At 45.3% G+C, this 22,576-nt stretch overlaps 2 protein-coding genes across 3 annotated transcripts in view; one reads left to right on the forward strand and one right to left on the reverse strand.

Annotated features, from left to right (window-relative positions):
* Positions 1-247: 247 nt before the first annotated feature.
* Positions 248-22,576, forward strand: part of LOC144487552 (uncharacterized) — a 119,737-nt gene continuing 97,408 nt past the window's right edge. Inside the window, exons 1-2 of the mRNA XM_078205640.1 lie at positions 248-407; positions 993-1,169. Of these exons, the coding sequence (XP_078061766.1) occupies positions 286-407; positions 993-1,169 (299 nt within the window). The 5' untranslated portion in view covers positions 248-285. The remainder of the gene's footprint in view (positions 408-992; positions 1,170-22,576) is intronic.
* LOC144487551 (uncharacterized) lies at positions 11,290-22,530 on the reverse strand. Of its 2 annotated transcripts, none has more exons than XM_078205639.1 (2): positions 16,250-16,350; positions 11,290-12,738 (listed from the first exon to the last, which is right to left on the reverse strand). In XM_078205639.1, exon 2 carries the CDS (start codon positions 12,385-12,387, stop codon positions 11,965-11,967), a length of 423 nt encoding a protein of 140 aa, XP_078061765.1. In that variant the 5' UTR covers positions 12,388-12,738; positions 16,250-16,350; the 3' UTR covers positions 11,290-11,964. The 2 variants fall into 2 exon arrangements, with proteins under 2 accessions (XP_078061765.1, XP_078061764.1); XM_078205638.1 differs by lacking the exon at positions 16,250-16,350 and adding an exon at positions 22,118-22,530 and having other exon boundaries at positions 11,296-12,463.

The following is a 22,576-nucleotide window of genomic DNA, read 5'->3' on the forward strand; positions in this document are numbered from 1 at the left end:
TTGTTTTAGAGGTTCGAGTTTAGAAGCAGTTCGGAGTCGGTTTGAATCAGGCTGCATGTTGGATGCAGAACTCGGTTCCTGCCTCCTGTGTGGGGTTTTTTTATTGTTGCTTTTTTCTGAGTTCTATTCTCTCTGGGTTCTCTCTCAATCCCCTTTTTTCTGTTTTAAATCAGTTTCACAGGGACTAGAAGCGGACGATTTGCAGTCTGGAAACTGAAAATAAATAGGTCAGGATCTGCCAGAGTTGCTCAATGTATTGTAACTGATTATCAGTGGATTTTGAACATGGAAAGAAAAAGCACCATTCACAGTGGAGAGACACTGTACACGTGTTCTGTGTGCGGACGAGGCTTCAGCCGATCATCTGGTCTGGCAAAACACAAATGCAGCCACTCCATGGAAAAACTGCAGAAATGTGAGGACTGTGGGAAGGAATTTAATTACCCATCCCAGCTGGAAACTCATCAGCGCAGTCACACTGGGGAGAGACCATTCACCTGCTCTGAGTGTGGGAAGGGATTCACTCTGTCATCCCACCTACTTACTCACCAGCGGGTTCACACTGATGAGAGACCTTTTAAATGCTCAGACTGTGGGAAGTGTTTCAAAAGTGCTGGTGAACTGATGTCCCATCAACGTGTTCACACTGATGAGAGACCATTCAGGTGCCCTTACTGTGGGACTGGGTTCAGGCATTCACATCACCTCACTGTACACCAGCGCACCCACACTGGGGAGAGGCCATTCACCTGCTCTGAGTGTGGAAAAGGATTCACTCGGTCATCCCGCCTGCTGACACACCAGCGAGTTCACACTGGGGAGAGACCTTTTAAATGTTGTGACTGTGAGAAGTTCGACAAAAGTGCTGGTGAACTGATTTCCCATCAACGTGTTCACACCGAAAAGAAACCATTCAGGTGCTCTCACTGTGAGGCTGGGTTCAGGCGATCATATGACCTCGTTCTACACCAGCGCACCCACACTGGGGAAAGGCCATTCACCTGCTTCGAGTGTGGAAAGGGATTCACTCGGTCATCCCGCCTGCTGCAACACCAGCGAGTTCACACTGGGGAAAGGCCATTCACCTGCTCCGAGTGTGGAAAAGGATTCACTAAGTCATCCACCCTGCTGACACACCAGCGCACTCACACTGGGGAGAGACCTTTTAAATGCTCTGACTGTGCGAATTGCTATAAAAGTTCTGGTGAACTGATGTCCCATCAACGTGTTCACACTGATGAGAGACCGTTCCGGTGCTCTCACTGTGAGGCTGGGTTCAGGCGATCATCTGACCTCACTGTTCACCAGCGCACCCACACTGGGGAAAGGCCATTCACCTGCTCCGAGTGTGGGAAGGGATTCATTCAGTCTTCCAGCCTGCTGAGACACCAGCGCACTCACACCGGGGAGAGACCATTCATCTGCTCCGAGTGTGGGAAGGGATTCACTCAATCATTCCACCTGCTTAAACACCAAAGAATTCACCAGTAACCACAATAATTGGAATCTACTGTTAATACTATCCAGGACTCTAATATGTTAATTGGGTTTGTTTTTGTTGATGTTAATGAACTCCAGTCAGTTATGTGGTTTAATATTCTGAAAGTCAAATAAATTATCTTTGTGTTCAGTACTGTGAATCTTTTTAACATCATCAGCACAACTGAATTCCTTCTGAGTTGCTCTCCTTTTGTCCCTCTTCCAGCTTCACTTCCCCACAAGTGCTCATTGGGAATAAAACTCACGATGTTCTTTGTCACTAAGTTTGAGACAATCCAATCAGCCATCTCTACTGCTTCTCTCCCTTCCGCTAACCCACTGGACCAATGTTCCCCTTTGTCTGAGCTCTGAACTCTCATCTTTCTGCAGTTTCTCTCCCGCCTCCCCTCATGTCCTCTTAGAGCTCATCTTGTCCAAGAGACCCACCACCTGATCCCTCAATCATATTCCCACTGTACTGCTGACAGCACAACTTCTCCATATCAGCTGATATTGCCAATAGCTCCCTCTCCTCCAAATCCAATATCATCACCCACTTCTCTATAAAATATCCCTGACACATGCCCTGTAAACTACCATCCCGTCTCCCTTTCCTCTCTAAAGTCCTTGAATGTTTACCTTCCACATATTGCAAATTGTTTTCCCTTTCTCACAGTGTATGGAAAAGTTTATTTTGCTTGTTCAGAATCTGTGGAATCTTGTGCCTTTATTCACTTAAGTGTCTTAAATATCCACCTTTATCACTTTTGTACAAACTCACCCAAATCTGAAAGCAGTTTAGTGGGAATTGGGTGAAGAGAACAGAAGGTGGGTTTCCTGGACAAGATGAGCTGCCAAGAGGAGATGGAATGTTGCAATCCCAGCTGATGTTACTATTGGACAGGAGGGTCCAAGAATAAAACCCTGGCTCAAGTGACCATAACTTTTATCATTTTTTTTTAGAAATGTGGATGAACAGAGTCACTGAATGGCCAATTTACTTTTAACAAAAATATTTATTAAACATGAAAAGGTTGACAATAACACAAGACTCCTTCATTCCACCCTCCTCCTGCTGCAGTGAACACACAGACACAGTGAGCGAGCTCCCTCTTGTGCTGTGAGGTCTCTATCTGGGAGATCACTGATTTCTCAGACGATGAAAGGATCTTATTGGAGAATTGTGCTGCTGTATTTTTCTTGTTGCTATTATTTTTTATTGTAATATACTTTAATGCAGATGAACCAATTCACAGACTCAATAACAATCTCAGAAACAGCAACAAGAAAACTTGCAGACACACACAATTTACAGACACAGGGAAACTCACAAATACATATGTAGATATACACTATCTCAGACAAACAGCTACAGGCAAACTGTCAGACACACACAAACACGTTCACAGACGCATGCAGACAAACAGAGACACACAGACATACACACTATCACACACTCACAAACATAGAGACAGACTGAGACCATGAAGAGTTGGTGTCAATCTCACTCTAATCCACCTGCTTAAATAATAACACCTGCACTAAAATAGTAACAGAAGCAAATCTGAAGCTCGGTGTGTGGGTTTTATTGTGAATAAGCTAAAGTATAAATATATCCCCATAGCTTTGAGTGGAGTGGAATTAATGATTTATCTGCTGCCTGCGATCGCCTTCAACAAATATTAAATCATAGAGATTATAAATTTTGAACAGCAATATCTAATAAAAGAACAAAGAATAATACAGCACAGGAACAGGCCCTTCGGCCCTCCAAGCCCACGCCGCTCCCTGGTCTAAACTAGACCATTCTTTTGTATCCCTCCATTCCCACTCCATTCATGTGGCTATCTAGATAAGTCTGAAATGTTCCCAGTGTGCCCGCCTCCACCACCTTGCCTGGTATTCCAGGCCCCCATCACCCTCTGTGTAAAATACGTCCTTCTGATATCCGTGTTAAACCTCTCCCCCCTCACCTTGAACCTATGACCCCTTGTGAATGTCACCACTGACCTGGGAAAAAGCTTCCCACCATTCACCCTATCTATGCCTTTCATAATTTTATACACCTCTATTAGGTCACCCCTCATCCTCCGTCTTTCCAGTGAGAACAACCCCAGTTTACCCAATCTCTCCTCATAACTAAGCCGTTCCATACCAGGCAACATCCTGGTAAACCTCCTCTGCACTCTCTCTAAAGCCTCCACGTCCTTCTGGTAGTGTGGCAACCAGAACTGGGCGCAGTATTCCAAATGCGGCCGAACCAACGTTCTATACATCTGCAACATCAGACCCCAACTTTTATACTCTATGCCCCGTCCTATAAAGGCAAGCATGCCATATGCCTTATTCACCACCTTCTCCACTTGTGACGTCACCTTCAAGGATCTGTGGACTTGCACACCTAGGTCCCTCTGCATATCTACACCCTTTATGGTTCTGCCATTTATCTTACAGCTCCCCCCTACGTTAGTTCCTCCAAAATGCATCACTTCGCATTTATCTGGATTGAACTCCATCTGCCATTTCTTTGCCCAAATTTCCAGCCTAACTATATCCTTCTGTAGCCTCTGACAATGTTCCTCACTATCTGCAAGTCCAACCATTTTTGTGTCATCCGCAAACTTACTGATCACCCCAGTTACACCTTCTTCCAGATCGATTATATAAATCACAAACAGCAGAGGTCCCAATACAGAGCCCTGCGGAACACCACTAGTCACAGGCATCAAGCCAGAATAATACCCTTCCACTACCACCCTCTGTCTTCTGTGACCAAGCCAGTTCTCCACCCATCTAGCCACCTCCCCCTTTATCCCATGAGATCCAACCTTTTGCACCAACCTACCATGAGGGACTTTGTCAAATGCTTTACTAAAGCCCATACAGACGACATCCATGGCCCTTCCCTCATCAACCATTCTAGTCACTTCTTTAAAAAACTCCACCAGGTTAGTGAGGCATGAATCCCTCTCACAAAACCATGCTGACTATCATTAATGAGTTTATTCCTTTCTAAATGCGCATACATCCTATCTCTAAGAATCCTCTCCAACAACTTCCCCACCACAGACGTCAAGCTCACCGGCCTATAATTACCCGGGTTATCCTTCCTACCCTTCTTAAATAATGGGACCACATTAGCTATCCTCCAATCCTCTGGGACCTCACCTGTGTCCACTGACGAGACAAAGATTTGCGTCAGAGGCCCAGCGATTTCATCTCTCGTCTCCCTGAGCAGCCTGGGATAGATTCCATCAGGCCCTGGGGATTTGTCAGTCATTATATTCCCTAAAAAACCTAACACTTCCTCCCTTGTAATGGAGATTTTCTCTAACGGGTCAACACTCCCCTCCGAGACACTCCCAGTCAACACATCCCTCTCCTTTGTGAATACCGACGCAAAGTATTCATTTAGGATCTCCCCTACTTCTTTGGGCTCTAAGCATAATTCCCCACTTTTGTCCCTGAGAGGTCCGATTTTTTCCCTGACAACCTTTTTGTTCCTAACGTATGAATAAAATGCCTTGGGATTCTCCTTAATCCTGTCTGCCAAGGACGTTTCATGACCCCTTTTTGCCCTTCTAATTCCTCGTTTGAGTTCTTTCCTACTTTCTTTGTATTTCTCCAGAGCTCCCTCCGTTTTTAACTGCCTGGACCTAACGTACACCACTCTTTTCTTCATGACCAATCGCTCAATTTCCCTGGTTATCCACGGTTCTCGAATCCTACCCTTCCTATCCTTTTTTACAGGCACATGCCTATCCTGCAGCCCTAACAACTGTTCCTTAAAAGACTCCCACATGCCAGATGTGGATTTACCCTCAAACAGCCTCTCCCAATCAACATCTGCCAAATTCTGCCTAATCCCACTAAAGTTAGCCTTCCCCCAATCCAACACCTTACCCTTGGGACACCACTCATCCTTTTCCATCTCTATCCTAAAGCTAACAGAATTGTGGTCACTATTTGCCACATGTTCCCCAACCGAAACTTTGAAGACCTGACCAGGCTCATTCCCCAGTACCAGGTCCAGTATAGCCCCCTCTCTAGTCGGGCTATCTACATATTGTTCCAAAGAACCTTCCTGTACGCATTTCACAAATGCCTTCCCATTCTGACTCCCAGCCCTACGCGATTTCCAGTCTATACCAGGGAAATTGAAGTCTCCCACTACAGCAACCCTATTTTTCCTGCACCTATCCATTATCTCCTGACATATCCGTTCTTCCACTTCCCTTGGGCTGTTGGGGGGCCTGTAATATACCCCCAACATAGTGACTGCGCCCTTCCTGTTTCTGAGCTCCACCCACAGTGACTCATTACACGACCCCTCTGAATTGTCCTCCCTCTGCACCGCTGTAATATGCTCTCTAACTAATACTGCTACTCCCCCACCTCTTTTGGCCCCTCCACTGTCTCACCTAAAACACTTGTACCCTGGAATATTCAGCTGCCAGCCCTGTCCCTCTTTCAACCAAGTCTCTGTCACCGCAACCACATCCAAATTCCTCGTAAGCATTAAGGCCCTAAGTTCGTCTGTCTTACATGCGACGCTCCTTGCATTGAAGTAGATGCACTCCAGACCTCCAGGCCCAGTGAGGTCATCCTCCCCCAGAGTGCTCTTCTTCTTTGCCAGCCTTGTCCTGGCCCCAAGCTCGTCCCCAGCCTCTACACTTGTAGACCTAATTTTTTGATCCCCACCCCCCTGCCATATTAGTTTAAACCCACCCGAACTGCACTAGCAAAACTCCCAGCCAGTCTCGCACGCTATCTTCCTGGCTCACCGGTCTAATCGAGCGGCGAGTCGAGCCGGTAAGATCGCCCCCTGTATCTTTCTTTCACACTCAGACTGAACAATCAGCCTTATTCTTGAGGCAGATTTCACAGAATATAATGTCCTCTCGCTGATCAAAATGAAAGAAGAAATTCTTAGTTTAAACAATTCCTGCTCGCTACACAGATTCCACAAGCATTGAGGTGAATACAGTGTGGTAACAACAAAATGACAACAATACATTCAGTAACAACACAAACTTAATTTAAACTTCATCTTTTTTTTGTTATATTCCTCAACCTAATTGTTTTCATTTGATCAGTTTTTGTTAGGGATGGGTAACTTCTGTTCTTTATAAACTGGTTCACTCATTTTGTTAATTCTACATGGGCTCGGAGAATCAGAACCCAGACTTTATCATCCTTATCCTTTTTCTCCTTCTGCCACCACTCCCTCTGTTTTGCGGGAGGGTCGTGGGGATTCCAATCAGACCGAATCATTTCATCATAAAAGTAAAACACTGCGGATTCTGGAATCTGAAAAAAAAACAAAAAATGATGGAAAGTCTCAACAGGTCTGACAGTATCTGTGGAGAGAGAATAGAGCCAATGTTTCGAGTCTAGATGTCCCTTCATAAGAGCTCTTCTGAAGTGTCATCCAGACTCAAAACGTTGGCTCTATTCTCTTATCATTGTATCGATAAGTTTCTTGTTCTTAGTTTCCAAATGGCAGGTAAGAGACCTGTCCGGTCCCCACTCAAGCTCTGATTTTTTCACTGGCCATGCTTGGGTCGGATTATAACCATTAGAAGCTACGCTCAGAGGTCCACTTTTCAATCCAGTGCTACTTGGAGTATACTGAAGTGACATTATCGGGTCACACATTTATGATAAAATAATTTAAATAATGCCTGAGAACGCTTCTTTACCAACTACCTATCACTGTGTGTTGATTGGTCAGACCCACTTTTTACAGATTCGGGTATCTCAGCCGCTGGACACCAGCCGGTCCTGGAATAAGTTTAATTCTAACCCATTCTGAGTAAATATTCTCACCAGGTCCTCTGTCGGGGTCCTGCTAAGCAGCTTTAATGGTCCGTGATTGCAGAAACTGAGCAGTCACAGGAATGTGGTCAAGATAGTCCAGTCCCACAATGCCTCACATTCAATCTGCTGTCCTTCAATTATAACAGAATATGTGGCTGTGTGTAGCTGCCTCGGCCATGGTCAACCCAACACTGCCTTCCTGAACTGCTACAATGCCTGAGGTGTAAGCACACCCACAGTGCTGTTAGGGAGGTATTTCCAGCTACACATTCCAGACTTTCAGTCGACTGTAGGTGGATACGAGATTGATATATTCCATTCAACCACACCCAAGGTGAGTTCTTCCCATTTCTTTATTGTCCAGGAAAGTATATTCACAATATCTTGAAAACAGAAATTAAACATTCCCATTTAATTTCAGGTATTAACACATTCTGTTAGTTTGTTCTTTATTGTCGATGTCAGGCTGGGGTTGTTCCCCTTGGAGCAAAGGAGGTTGAGGGGAGATTTGATAGAGGTGGACAAGATTCTGACAGGTTTAGATAAGGTGGACAAAGAAAAGCTGTTCCCATTAGCTGATGGAACAAGGATGAGGGGGACGCAGATTTTGGTTCAGAGATGCAGGGGGGGATATGAGGAAGAATATTTTGATGCAGTGAATGGTAATGACCTGGAACTCGCTGCCTACGAGGGTGGAGGAAGTGGAGACAATAAACAATTACAAAGGAAATTGGATGAGCATTTGGGGGGGCTTTCAAACAGAAATGCTGACTAAATATCTCTTAACTTCCAGCCTGGGCTCGATTCCCGGCTTGGGTCACCTCTGTGTGGAGTTTCCACATTCTCATCGTGTCTGCATGTGTTTCCTCCGGGTGCTCCGGTTTCCTCCCACAGTCCAAAGATGTGCAGGTTAGGTGGATTGGCTATGCTAAATTGCCTCTTAGTATCAGGGGGGCCAGCTAAGCTAAATGCATGGGGTTATGGGGATAGGGCCTGGGTGGGATTGTGGTCTGTGCAGAGTCAATGGGCCAAATGGTCTCCTTCTGCACCGTAGGGATTCTTTGATTCTTTACACTCTGTTGCCATTGTGAAATCTGAAACCAGGTATTCGCAACAAGACTCAGAGGGTATCAGTCCACTGAGGCAAAGTCATGAGACTGGTCGGTCCAGCAGAAAGAAACCCTCCGACCCTCCCCATTGACCAACTGTGAGAATGAACAAAACGCAGTCCTGGCTGTAATTGAGAGCAGAGACAATAACAGCAGAATCCAACCCCGAACATCATTCATGACCGTGTTGGTGTCTCAGCAGAACAAATGAAGCTCTGAATCCCTTCCCACACTGAGAGCAGGTGAACGGCCTCTCTCCAATGTGAACTCGCTGGTGTCTCAGCAGGTGGGATGAAACTCTGAATCCCTTCCCACACTGAGAGCAGGTAAAGGGCCTCTCCCCAGTGTGAAGTCGATGGTGTGCCAGCTGGGTGGATAACTGAGTGAATTCCTTCCCACACACAGAGCAGGTGAAGGGCCTCTCCCCAGTGTGAACTCACTGGTGTGTCCGCAGGTTGGATAACTGAGTGAATCCCTCCCCACACTGCGAGCAGGTTGCGAATACCTGGTTTTAAATTTCACAATGATCACAGAGTGACCGGGTGTTAGGAAACATAGAATCCCCATGGTGCAGAAGGAGGCCATTCGGCCCATTGACTCTGCACAGACCACAATCCCACCCAGGCCCTATCCCCATAACCCCATGCATTTACCTTAGTTGGTCCCCCTGACACTAAGGTGCAATTTATCATGGCCAATCCACCTAACCTGGTTTCTCCCCAGTGTGAATTCGCTGGTGTGTCTGCAGGTTGGATGAGTGAGTGAATTCCTTCTCACACACAGAACAGGTGAATAGTCTCTCCCCGGTGTGAACTCGCTGGTGTCTCTGCAGACTGGATGAGTGACTGAATCCCTTCCCACACACATTGCAGGTGAACAGTCTCTCCCCAGTGTGACTACGTCGATGAGTTTCCATATCAGATGGGACTTTGAATCCCTTCCCATAGTCCCCACAGTTTCTCCATGGTGCGGGTGTCCTTGTGACTCTACAAGTTAAACAATCAGTTAAATCTCACACAGAACAGTCTCTCCCACTGTGAATGCTGCGATGTATTTTCAGGCTGTGTAACTGGTGAAAGCTCTTTCCACACTCAGTGCACTGGAACACTCTCACTCGAGGGTGTGTTTGTGTGTCTCAGTGTTTTTCCAGCCACACTGATGTTTAAAATCTTTTGAAGCAGAAAGAATATGGAAACATTTCTCCTTCTCGAATCAAAGGTCGATAATATTCAGGTCTCAACTATATGATATATTATATTATATTATGATTATATTATTCAGATTCTATGATTCCGATTTAAAAACAAATGAACTGTCTGCTGAAAGGGTTAACTTTTCTACAGAACCTAAAGGGGTGGGGAGTGAGCAGCAAAAACTTAGCACACAATTACATCACTTTACACAAGTTTAAAACAAAACAAATGATTTTAAACTTCATCTATTAATTTTTTTTGTTATATTCCTCAATCTATTTACTTTAATTTGATCAGTTTTTGTCAGGGATGGTAACTTCTGTTCTTTATAAACTGATCCACCCATTTTGTTTATTCGACATGGGCTCGGAGAATCAGAACCCAGACTTTATCATCCTTATCCTTTTTCTCCTTTTACCACCACTCCCTCTGTTTTGCGGGAGGGTCGTGGGGTTTCCAATCAGACCGAATCATTTTATCATAAAATACTGCAGATACTGGAATCTTAAAAATAACAGAAAATGCTGGAAAATCTCAGCAGGTCTGACAGCATCTGTGGAGAGAGAATAGAGCCAATGTTTCGAGTCTGGATGACCCTTTATAAGAGCTCTTATGAAGTGTCATCCAGACTCGAAAGGTTGGCTCTATTCTCTAATCATTTTAATTGATAAGTTTCTTGTTCTTAGTTTCCAAATGGCAGGTAAGAGACCTGTCCGATCCCCACTCGAGCTCTGATTTTTCACTGGCCATGCTTGGGTAAGATTATAATCATTGGAATCTACTCTCTGAGATCTGCTTTTCAGTCCAGTGCTACTTGGAGTATACCGTCACTTCACCGACTATCAGGTCACAAGTCCCTCACAGTTCTTATCACACATTTATGATAAAATAATTTAAACACACCTGAAAACGCTTCTTAACCTCCCCCCGTTTGTTGATTAGTCAGACCCCTTTTTCACAGATTCCAGGTTTCTCAGCCGCTGAACACCAGCCGGTCCTGCAATAATCTCATTGAATCTCTATAGTGCAGAAGGAGGCCATTCGGCCCATCAGGTCTGCACCAACCACAATCCCACCGACCCTATCCCCATAACCCCATGCATTTACCCCAGCTAGTCCCCCTGACACTAAGAGGCAACTTAGCACGGCCAATGCACTTAACCTGCACTTCTTTGGACTGTGGGAGGAAACCGGAGCACCCGGAGGAAACCTACACAGACATGGGGAGAATGTGCAAACTCCACACAGTTATCTAAGCTGGAAATCGAACCCGGGCCCCTGGCGCTGTGATGCAGCAGTGGTAACCACTGTACCACCGTTCCACCCCAGTTAATTCTAACTCATTCTGAGTAAATATTCTCACCAGGTCCTCTGTTGGGGCCCTGCTAAGCAGCTTTAATGGTCCGTGATTGCAGAAACTGAGCAGTCACAGGAATGTGGTCAAGATAGTCATGTCTCACAATGCCTCACATTCAATCTGCTGTCCTTCAATTATAACAGAATATGTGGCTGTATGTAGCTGCCTCGGCCATGGTCAACCCCAACACTGCCTTCCTGAACTGCTACAATGTCTGAGGTGTAAGTACACCCACAGTGCTGTCAGGGAGGGATTTCCAGCTACACATTCCAGACTTTCACTAACTGTAGGTGGACACCAGATTGATATATTCCATTCTACCACACCCAAGGTGAGTTATTCCAATTCCTTTATTGTCCAGGACAATATATTTACAATATCTTTAAAACAGAAATTAAACATTCCCATTTGATTTCAGGTATTAACATATTCTGTTAGTTTGTCCTTCATTGTCGATGTCAGGCTGGGGTTGTTCTCCTTGGAGCAAAGCATGTTGAACGAAGATTTGATAGAGGTGGACAAGATTCTGACAGGTTTAGATAAGGTGGACAAAGAAAAGCTGTTCCCATTCGCTGATGGGACAAGAACGAGGGGGACACAGATTTATGGTTTTGGGTCAGAGATGCAGGGGGGGATGTGAGGAAGAATATTTTGATGCAGCAAATGGTAATGACCTGGAACTCGCTGCCTACGAGGGTGGAAGAAGTGGAGACAATAAACAATTACAAAGGAAATTGGATAGGCATTTGAGGGGTTTCAAACAGAAATAGTGACTCTTAACTTCCTAACACCCTGTCACTCTGTGATCCTTGTGAAATTTGAAACCATGTATTCGCAACAAGACTCAAAGAGCATCAGCCCACAGGAGGCAATGTTGTGAGACTGGCCAGTCCAGCAGAAAGAAACCCTCTGACCCTCCCCATTGACCAACTGTGAGAATGAACAAAATGCAGTCCTGGATGTAATTGAGAGCAGAAACAATAACAGCAGAATCCAACCCCTGGAATCACTCGTGAACTTGTTGGTGTCTCAGCAGCTGGGATAAAAGACTGAATCTCTTCTCACACACAGAGCAGGTGAATGGCCTCTCCCCAGTGTGAAATCGCTGGTGTCTCTGCAGGTGGGATGACTGAGTGAATCCCTCCCCACATCGAGAGCAGGTGAACGGCCTCTCCCCAGTGTGAACTCGTTGGTGTTTCCGCAGGGTGGATGAACAAGCGAATCCCTTCCCACACTGAGAGCAGGTGAATGGCCTCTCCCCAGTGTGAACTCGCTGGTGTCTCTTCATGTTGGATGAGTGAGTGAATCCCTCCCCACACTGAGAGCAGGTGAACGGTCTCTCCCCAGTGTGGCTGCGCCGATGAGCTTCCAGCTGAGATGGGGCTCTGCATCTCTTCCCACAGTCCCCACATTTCCATGGTTTCTCCATGGTGCAGGTGTCCTTGCCTCTGTCTTGGGTGGACAATCAGTTGAAGCCTCGTCCACACTCACAACACAGGTACAGTCTCTCCCCGCTGTGAATGGTGTGATATTTATTCAGGCTGTGAAACTGGTTAAAGCTCTTTAGTCAGTGCATTGGAACACACTCACTCGAGTGTGGCAGTGTGTTGGTGCTTTTCCAGTCACACTGATGTTTGAAATCTTTTCAAATCAACAGACCGGACAATCATTTCTCCTTCTAGATTCAAAGTCTGATGATATTCAGCTCCCATGGAATATGACTCTGTCACGTCTAGACGTGACGTTTGAGATTTCGGCCTGTGATTCCTCTTTCAATATCCTGTAAAACAAGTTTATAAAAGTCATCAGTGTCAGTGCAGGATAGAAATTCAGAACAGACAATTCTAGTTTCTATGGAACATTCTTTCCTCTCTCATTCCCCAAAAAGCTGTAAATCTCCATCCCACACACTCTCCCTCCATTCTCACTCTGCTGTATCTAATATTCACCCTCCCAATTCTCCTGAAGGTGCTGATTGAGGCTGATTGACAGATCCATGCTCACTGCTTCCTGTCCTGGACACAGAGACCATAACAAATAGGAGCTGCAGTCGGCCATTTGGCCCATTGAGCCTTTTAAACTATTCAATGAGATAATTCGTTCATCTACCTCAGCATCATTCTCCCCACACTAAACCCATATCCCTTGATATCTTCAATATCTAGAAACCAATCAATCTCGCTCTTGAAAATAGTTGATGACTGAGGCTTCACTGTCCTCAGGGGTTGAGAATTCCAAATCTTTACCACATCCTTGAGTGAAGAAATCCCCCCACATCTTAGCTTTTGCTCCATCTTCTTGTCTGTTCCCCATAACTCTTGACACCCTTGTCAGTCAAAGATCTGTCGAACTGGAACATATTCAATGATCCTCAGCCTCCACTGGTCCCTGTGGAAGAGAAATCCAAAAGACTAACAACCCTCTGAGGGAAGAGATGTCTGGAAATATATAACGTAGCTACAGTTCCATATTACAAGATATTCAGATCCCAAGGAATATGACTCTGTCTAGACGTGACAGTTGAGATTTTTGCCTGTGATTCCTCGTTCAAAATCCTGTGAAATGAGTTTGCAAAAGTCATCACAGTCAGTATAGGATAGAAATTCAGAGCAGACAATTCTAGTTTCTCTGGAACATTCTTTCATATTTCATTCCCAAAAAGTTGTAAATCTCCATCCATATCTATGGATTCTATTTACAAATGAAAGTGGATGGGCACTTGAAGGAAATAAACTTTCAGGAGAACGGGGATATAGAGGGGGAATGGGACTGGAATGTTATACAGAGAGTCAGCATGGACTCGAGTTACCAAATGGATTCCTTCTGTGCTGTAATCATTTTATGACTGGAAATGTATAACATCGCTACAGCCTTATATTACAACGCAAGAAATAATAATAAATGTATTTTTTTACAGAAACATAAATAATATATCTAATCTGGGTAGACATATCTCTGTCCTATATTAATGTACCGTACCACTTAAATGTCAGCCATCTCCTGGGGAAAGCTGCCCTTTAATTATGAACCATCCTTTTCGCCAGACAAATAAATGTGTCAAGCTGAGGGAGCAAAGGATGTTCATCAGGCTGATTCAGGGAATTGCGGGACTGATGTAGGAGGAGAGATTGACTAGGTTCGGATTGTTTTTGTTGGAGTTCATATGAATGAGAGGGAATCCCAAAGAGACTTATAAAATTCTAACAGGTCTAGACAAGATAGATGCAGGGAGGATGTTCCCGATGGAGTCCAGAACCGGGGGTCACAGTCTGAGGATTCAGGGGAGACTATTTAGGACGGAGGTGAGTAGACATTTCTTCACCCAAAGAGAGGTCACCCTGTGGAATTTATTACCACAGGAAGTAGTTGATGCCAAAACATTGAATGTATTCAAGAGGCGGCTGGATATCGCACTCGGGGCGAATGGGATCACAGGTTATGGGGAAAAAGCAGGATTAGGCTATTGAGTTGGATGATCAGCCATGGTTGTAATGAATGGCGGAGCAGGCTCGAAGGGCCAAATGGCCTCCTCCTGCTTCTACCTTCTATGTTTCTATATCAATGTCTTCAAGAGAGAGAGAGAGACCTGGGCCAACCTTTCCAGAGTCTGCAGCCTCCCTGGATTCACTTCCTTTCCCTTCAGTTGCTGCAAGTCCCCAATTTCCCCCAGAATGAGAAAAGAAATGGAAAAGGGGAGAAAAGAAAGTGTTTTACTCACAGATGTTGCCCTCTTTTAGGTCAAAACAAATAAACAAACTCAAGTTAAATCAGGACAAAGTAAAAGGGGCAGCTCCCCAAAAGGAGGAGGAACAGCCCGAACAAAAATCAAAGTACAAAGGAAACTTAAAAACATCAAATTAAAATGTGATTATTAGGGTCAATAACGCACCCCAACCCCTGCAGTGCCCAACGGGCACAGAAGGCGTCAATCGCGCCCGTGGACACCGCATGCTCCCTCTCCAGGGACACCCGGCCGCGAACGTAGCTGCGGTAGAGGGGAAAACAGTCAGGATGGACGGCCCCCTCGATCGCCCGGTGCCTGGACATGTAAATGGCGCGTTTCGCCAATCCCAGGAGCAGGTTCACGAGGAGGTCGCCATCCCGACCCCAACAAAAAGAGAGTGCAACCTAAGACACAAAACATAGACATGGTCCACGGACCCCACAAGGCCACAGAAGGGGCAAGCTTCATAGCCCGTGAACCAGTGAATCCTACGGTTGTGCGGAACTGCTGCATGCATCACCCTTCACCCCAGGTCCCCGATGTAATTGGGGCAATCCCTCCGTAGAGGACCTCTACGGAAACAAGGCCCGCCAAGGTGTATCTGGGCGACAGGCGAGGAGGCGGTAGTGGAAGGTGTGCAGCAGCAGCCCGCACAGGAGACGCCTCCGCGCGGTAGAAAAAGACACGGAGGTGGAGAGAATGTTTATCCTCCTACCCTGACCTTGACCCGGGAGCCGTAAAGGTTGGTGAGAGTCGTAGCGGACATGCCAAATTTCCTTAGTCTTCTGGGAAAGTTGGTGGGGCTTACTTATCTACAGTGTAATTTTTCGTTAGAGAGAAGAAGGTTAAGAGGTGACTTAATAGAAGCGTACAAGATGATCAGAGGATTAGATAGGGTGGACAGTGAGAGCCTTTTTCCTTGGATGGTGATATCTAGCACGAGGGGTCATAGCTTTAAATTGAGGGGTGATAGATATAGGACAGATGTCAGAGGTAGGTTCTTCACTCAGAGAGTAGTAAGGGCGTGGAATGCCCTGCCTACAGCAGTAGTGGACTCACCAACATTAAGGGCATTTAAATGGTCATTGGATAAACATATGGATGGTATTGGAATAGTGTAGATTAGAGGGGCTTTAGATTGGTTTCACAGGTCGGCGCAACATTGAGGGCCGAAGGGCCTGTACTGCGCTGTAATGTTCTATGTTCTATGCTGTCAGATCTGCAGAGATTTTCCAGCATTTTCTGTTTTTATTTCCCTTTCTTTTTCCTTCTCTGTCACCGCTCTGTCTCATCAATAAGACATTGGGACTCAAAGGGTTGATGCAGTTTGATGGACAAGTTGTCTCTATTCTGAACAATGGGGAACAAGCGCCTCCCACTGATTGACAACATTGCCCGCTACAAACTTGCACATGCGCACTGCTGCATATTGCCCCCAATAAAGATGGCAAACGTTAACCCGACGAACATGAGGAGCTGCAGCCCTGCTCGGTACAAACTGGGTCCGGGAAGTTCTCTTCCGCGGTTTGCGGTTTACACAACATGCTTACGCAGCGTTTCCACCCACCCGGGCGATCCATTGCTCTCTCCGTACCGCCAATCACCTCTAACAGATTTCCGAGCCCAAAACAAACGCCGTTTTCCATCGTCATTACTCACACTGCGCATGCTCGAGTTAAAGTTGGCCCCGCCCCTCTTTCGCTCCTATTGGTTGGAGGACCGACCGCTCCAGATCGGTCCTCCAGCACTGCCCCCTCTTCCCATTGGTCCGCGCTGCCGTCAATCAGCCGGGCATTGTGACGGTGACTTGCTGTTTGTCCAATAATCACAGTGACAGAGTCTCAGTGTAACAATGACACACACAGACTCCAATACAATCAGAGTGGGGATGGAGCACAGAGACAACACAGCAAAGCACTGACTTACTCTGAGTGTAACAATGACACACACAGGCTCCAATACAATCAGAGTGGAGATGGAGCACAGAGACAACACAGCAAAGCACTGACTTACTCTGAGTGTAACAATGACACACACAGGCTCCAATACAATCAGAGTGGGGATGGAGCACAGAGACAACACAGCAAAGCACTGACTTACTCTGAGTGTAACAGTGACACACACAGGCTCCAATACAATCAGAGTGGGGATGGAGCACAGAGACAACACAGCAAAGCACTGACTTACTCTGAGTGTAACAGTGACACACACAGGCTCCAATACAATCAGAGTGGAGATGGAACACAGAGACAACACAGCAAAGCACTGACTTACTCTGAGTGCAACAAATACAATGTTTGTTCAAATAATAAGAGTCACGTTGCAGTATGTTAGCGAACACAGCATTAGATCCAATGTAATGGTAATACAGTCAGTATCTAGTGCACCATAACCAAAGTTTAGGTTTCATTTGATAGTGTGAGTGAGTCATGGCCCATTGATATAATGTGTTTAGATTCCGGTGTGTGCTACTCTGCCACTGTCAGTATCAGACAATAACCTGTCTGTTATTCCAATTCTGCTGTATTTTACAACGTCGATGGTTGTCATGATGTGGAGATGCCGGCGTTGGACTGGGGTGAACACAATAAGAGTTTTAACAACACCAGGTTAAAGTCCAACAGGTTTATTTGGTAGCAAATACCATTAGCTTTCGGAGCGCTGACGAAGGAGCAGCACTCCGAAAGATAATGGTATTTGCTACCAAATAAACCTGTTGGACTTTAACCTGGTGTTGTTAAAACTCTTACTGTATTTTACAACTGCAGCCCCTGGGGCTGATTGGAGTCTGGTATAACAATCACAAAGGTCGGTTTCAGTGTCTCTGAGGTCATTTTAACTGCAGGTAATCTGACATTAAGGGAGACAAGAGGCCCAACAAACATTTGATTATAATAGGAGGACAAAGTGTAAGGGAACAATGATATTTTAAGGTGTCTGTGTTATGGTGAGTGTCACTGGGAGGTGAGTGATAAAATACAAGTGGAAACATCATGACAGAGACACATGTGACTGACTCGGCCTGACTGAGAGCTGTTATACTCAAGGGGAGAATAATGAGGACATGGGAAACTCCAGGGATTTCTGATATCTGAGGTGTATCTGTTCGAGGAACTGAAAATAATCAGTTCCTTCTCATGGTTATCTCCAGTTCTCAAGTTACACAGACACACAGGAAAGAGATCTGACAGCTCATCAAACCCAATATTTTAATCTTCTGTTTGAGACACATTATAATCGAAAAGATCAAATATTAAAACCTGAGGAGAGAAACATTCAGAATGTCACAAAGATGAGTGAACTGTCCAATTAATCCCATTGACCATAACTCTGCCAATTTACCTTCTGCAAGTATTTAGCCAATTCCCTTTGAAAGTTACTAGTAAACCTGCTTCTAGCACCTGTCAGTTTGTGCATTCCAGATCATATGAAGTTATTGTGTAAAACATTCTCCTTATCACCCCCTCCAATTCTGTTGTCAATTAAATTAAATCTCTGTATCCTCTGCTTACAGACCCTCCTGCACCAAGGAAATCGATTCTCTCCATCGACAGACCCTCCTGCTCCTGGGAGATAATTTCTCTCCATTGATACTATCATTAATCATTTGTCATTTTAAACACCTCTATTAAATCTCCCCATCACATTCCCTGATCTAAGATGGATAACCCATGTTTTTCCTGCCCTGAAGAATTATATGGACTCAAAATGTTAACTCTCTGAACAGATGCCGCCGGACCTGCCGGGTTTTTCTGCTTTTCTCCCTGTTTATCCCTCTATAATCAATCAGAAACTCTTCATGATTTTGAACATCTTGATCAAATAGGAACACACAGAGCCTGAGAGAGGTACAGAGGGAGAGACAGAAAGACTGAGAGAAAAATTGAGAAAGATTTTAAAAAGCAGGAAGATGAGGCGGTCAAAGATAAAAGCTGAGAAACAGAGGAAACAAGCAATAGAGAGAGAATGATATAGAATATAAGGGAGCAGGCTATCAGTTCCCAGCTATGGGGAGCAGAGTCGGCATCTCCACGTCAGAGCAGAGGGAACTCAGTGGGCGGCACAGTAGCACAGTGGTTAGCACTGCTGCTTCACAGCTCCAGGGACCTGGGTTCGATTCCGGCTCGGGTCACTGTCTGTGTGGAGTTTGCACATTCTCCTCGTGTCTGCGTGGGTTTCCTCCGGGTGCTCCAGTTTCCTCCCACTGTCCAAAGATGTGTGGGTTAGGCTGATTGGCCATGCTAAATTTGCCCCTTAGTTTTCTGAGATGTGTAGGTTAGAGGGATTAGCGGGTAAAAATATGGAGGGATATGGGGGTAGGGCCTGGGTGGGATTGTGGTCGGTACAGACTCGATGGGCCAAATGGCCTCTTTCTGCACTGTAGGGTTTCTATGATTCAGTAACTGATCCACAGACACAGCTGGCTATATCTGCAAATGGAAACTCTGAACAGAAATAACAGGCTCATTTGTAAATGTCACCACAATGTGATCTGTGTGACTCTGCCGCGACTCTGTGGACAGATATAGGCCGCACTGACAGATGTTCTCACCAGATTGTTGTCCCTGGATTTATTTTCTGCTCAGAAGTGAGATGTGAGGTTTGGAACCGGCAGCAGAGAAACAGGAAGTTGTGATACCTGAGAATGAAACAGCCGGTGTCAGTTTGATGTTATCACCATGAACAGTCTTCCTGTCTGTGAGGGTGAACTCACTCTGACAGCATCAAGAACAACCACACAGATTGCTGCCGGTCTCAGCATTACATTCAGCTCCATTCCCATTTTAAACAATAAAGAAAGGAGATTATTATGGATTTTTAACACATTCACTGAATTGGGAGATGGACTGAGGGTCATCACTGGGAGAAGTGAGGAGGAATTAGAGAACAAATGAGTTTTCCCAAAGAGGGTTATTAGAAAAGAGGAGATTTAAAGTGAGTCAGGGCCTGTCAGAGGAAGTGGGAGAGAGAAACAGAGAGGATTGAATCTCCATCAATTAGATGTTTTCTCAGACAGCGAAGAGAGATGAAGTGTGTTTGTGCTTTTTCAGAGAGAGGTAATGAGAGAGAGAAAACAATGAATAAGTTTAAGCATTATCTGAAATAGGAAGGTTAAATGAGTGAGTGTTTGAAAGAAAGATAGAGAGACATTAAGTGACGAACACGGTATCCGAGAGGAGAGAGGTTAAGTGAATGTGAGACAGGAGCGAGGTTAGAGTGTAAGGGAGGTGGAAGGTAAGTGTGAGTGAATGCCTGGAGAGAGAGAGAAACGTTCAGTGAGTGTTAAGAGAGATGAGAGATGTTGAATGATTGAGTTTCTGAGAGAGAGGAGATGTTAAGTGAGTGAATGTCTGAAAGAGAGGAGAGGAGGTTCACACACCCAGGGATCACTGAGAATGATCAAAATAAGGAGATCACCCAGAAAACTACCAACAGGAAACTTCAGCTAAACACATCACTCATTCTTAAATGGTCAGTCAGGGCTCTGTTGCTGCTCAGCTTCTCTCTGTTCTGTTTATAATGGTTAAAGGCTGATAGGAGTGAGGTTTATTTAGAAGGATAGTGGATGGGAAGCACACAACAAAACTGAGAATTCTTGGACACACACTGCAGCTCCTTCTCTATCTGGGAATCAAATTGTTGTCTCATTGACCCAGCAGTTAACAGGCTCCTTTGAACGTCTCCAGCTGCTACTTTGATGCAGACTTCAACCAATTTATTTGAAGCCAGTGTCTGTTCAATAAACCAGGACTGACACACACACATTAAAATGTTTTAGACTTTTTTTCATTCTAAGTCTGGAAACCTAAACCTGCCGTTTCACTCTCAGTCAGGAATAGATCCCAGTTTTACACCAATCTTTGACAGCACGTTTCCAGCATTCACCATTGTTCTTCCTGACTCTAAACACAGTTGTAAAGGAGCTTCTTTTCCGTGTCTAGGAGCTCTGAACCATGGAAAAGAACGACTGGGACACATTTCTCACACACCTCAGGATTCACCCACGCGGGGACTTTGCTGTCAGTGAAAAGTGATGAAAAAGACCAAAGTGCTGTTTGTCCCTCTCAGCGAGACCCTGAAGGACTGTGTCAAGAATTAAGTTCTGTTCCTACTGTATGACCCTCCCTCAGATTGCCCTTTCTGAGCTCCAGCCTGGTGACGTTAAACACTCAAATGGAAAAGACAAAAATCTACAACAATGATTCAATCAAATGTCTATTTCACATTTATTCAGAATATCAAACCTCAACAGAAGAAAAAAGTCAGAGTGAACATGATTCAGACCTGGATATGATTAACAGCATCAATAAGTGTAGAATCCAAACCTTGCAGTCCCTTGTGAACTCGCCGGTGTGTTAGCAGGTGGGATGACTGAACAAATCCCTTTCCACAGACATTACAGGTGAACGGCCTCTCCCCAGTGTGAACTCGCTGGTGTTTCAGAAGATAAGATAAATGAGAAAATCCCTTCCCACAGACAGAGCAGGGGAACGGCCTCTCCCCAGTGTGAACTCGCTGGTGATTCAATAGGTTGGATGAACGAGTGAATCCCTTCCCACACACGGAGCAAGTGAATGGCCTCTCCTCACTGTGAACCTGCTGGTGTGTCAGAAGGTTGTATGAACGGGTGAATCCCTTCCCACATTCAGAGCAGGTGAACGGTCGATCCCCTGTGTGGAGTTGCTGGTGTATCAGAAGGTTGGATGAATTAATAAATCCCTTCCCACAGTCGGAGCAGGTGAAGGGCCTCTCCCCAGTGTGAATTCTCTGGTGATTCAGTAGGGCAGATGGACGGCTGAATCCCTTCCCACACACACAGCAGGTGAATGGCCTCTCCCCAGTGTGAGCATATTGGTGCGTTAGCAGATCCTTTTTGTTTTTAAAGCTCTTCTCACAGTTAGAACAATGAAAAAGTTTGTTATCAGAGTGAACAAGTTGATGTGTCTGCAGGTGGGATGACTGAATGAATCCTTTCCCACACACAGAGCAGGTGAACGGTCTCTCCCCAGTGTGAATACGTTGGTGCATCAGCAGATCCTTTTTGCATTTAAAACTCTTCTCACAGTCAGAACATGTAAACAGTCTCTCATCAGTGTGAACAAGTTGGTGTGTCACAATGTGGGATGAGCGAGTGAATCCCTTCCCACACACAGGGCAGGTGAACGGCCTCTCCCCAGTGTGAACCCGTTGGTGAGTCAGAAGGTTGTATGAATGGGTGAATCCCTTCCCACAAACAGAGCAGGTGAACAGTCTCTCCCCAGTGTGACTGCGCCGATGAACTTCCAGTTGTGATGGGAAACCGAATCCCTTCCCACAATCCACACATTTCCACGGTTTCTCCATGGTGCTGGTGTCCTTGTTTCTCCAGGTTGGATGATCAGTTCAAGCCTCATCCACACACACAACATACACGTAGTTTCACCCTGCTGTGAACTGTGATGTTTTTTCAGGCTGTGTAACTGGTTAAAGCTCTTTCCACATTCAGTTCACTGGAACACTCTCACTCGGGTGTGTGTTTGTCTCGATGCTTTTCCGGTCACACTGATGTTTAATTTCTTTGCCCACAGGCAGAACAGACAAATATTTCTCTTTCTATATTCAAAGACCAATGATATTCAGCTCCGAAGGAACTGAATGACTTTGTCAGATGTGATGTCCGGTTTGAGTTTTCTGTCTGCCAATCTTTCACTTCCAATATCCTGTAAAAACAGTTTAGAAAAGTCATCACTGTCAGAACACGATACAAACTCTGAACAGACAATTCTAGTTTGTCTGGAAAAAATTTTCCTCTCTTGTTCCCCCAAATCTGTAAATCTCCGTCCCACACACTCTCCCTCTTCCCTGGGCTGAAATCCAAACCCATCTCACCATTTCTTTCCTCCACTCCCAGTTT

Source organism: Mustelus asterias, unplaced genomic scaffold (genome assembly GCF_964213995.1).
Source record: "Mustelus asterias unplaced genomic scaffold, sMusAst1.hap1.1 HAP1_SCAFFOLD_870, whole genome shotgun sequence".
Classification (NCBI taxonomy): Eukaryota; Metazoa; Chordata; class Chondrichthyes; order Carcharhiniformes; family Triakidae; genus Mustelus; species Mustelus asterias.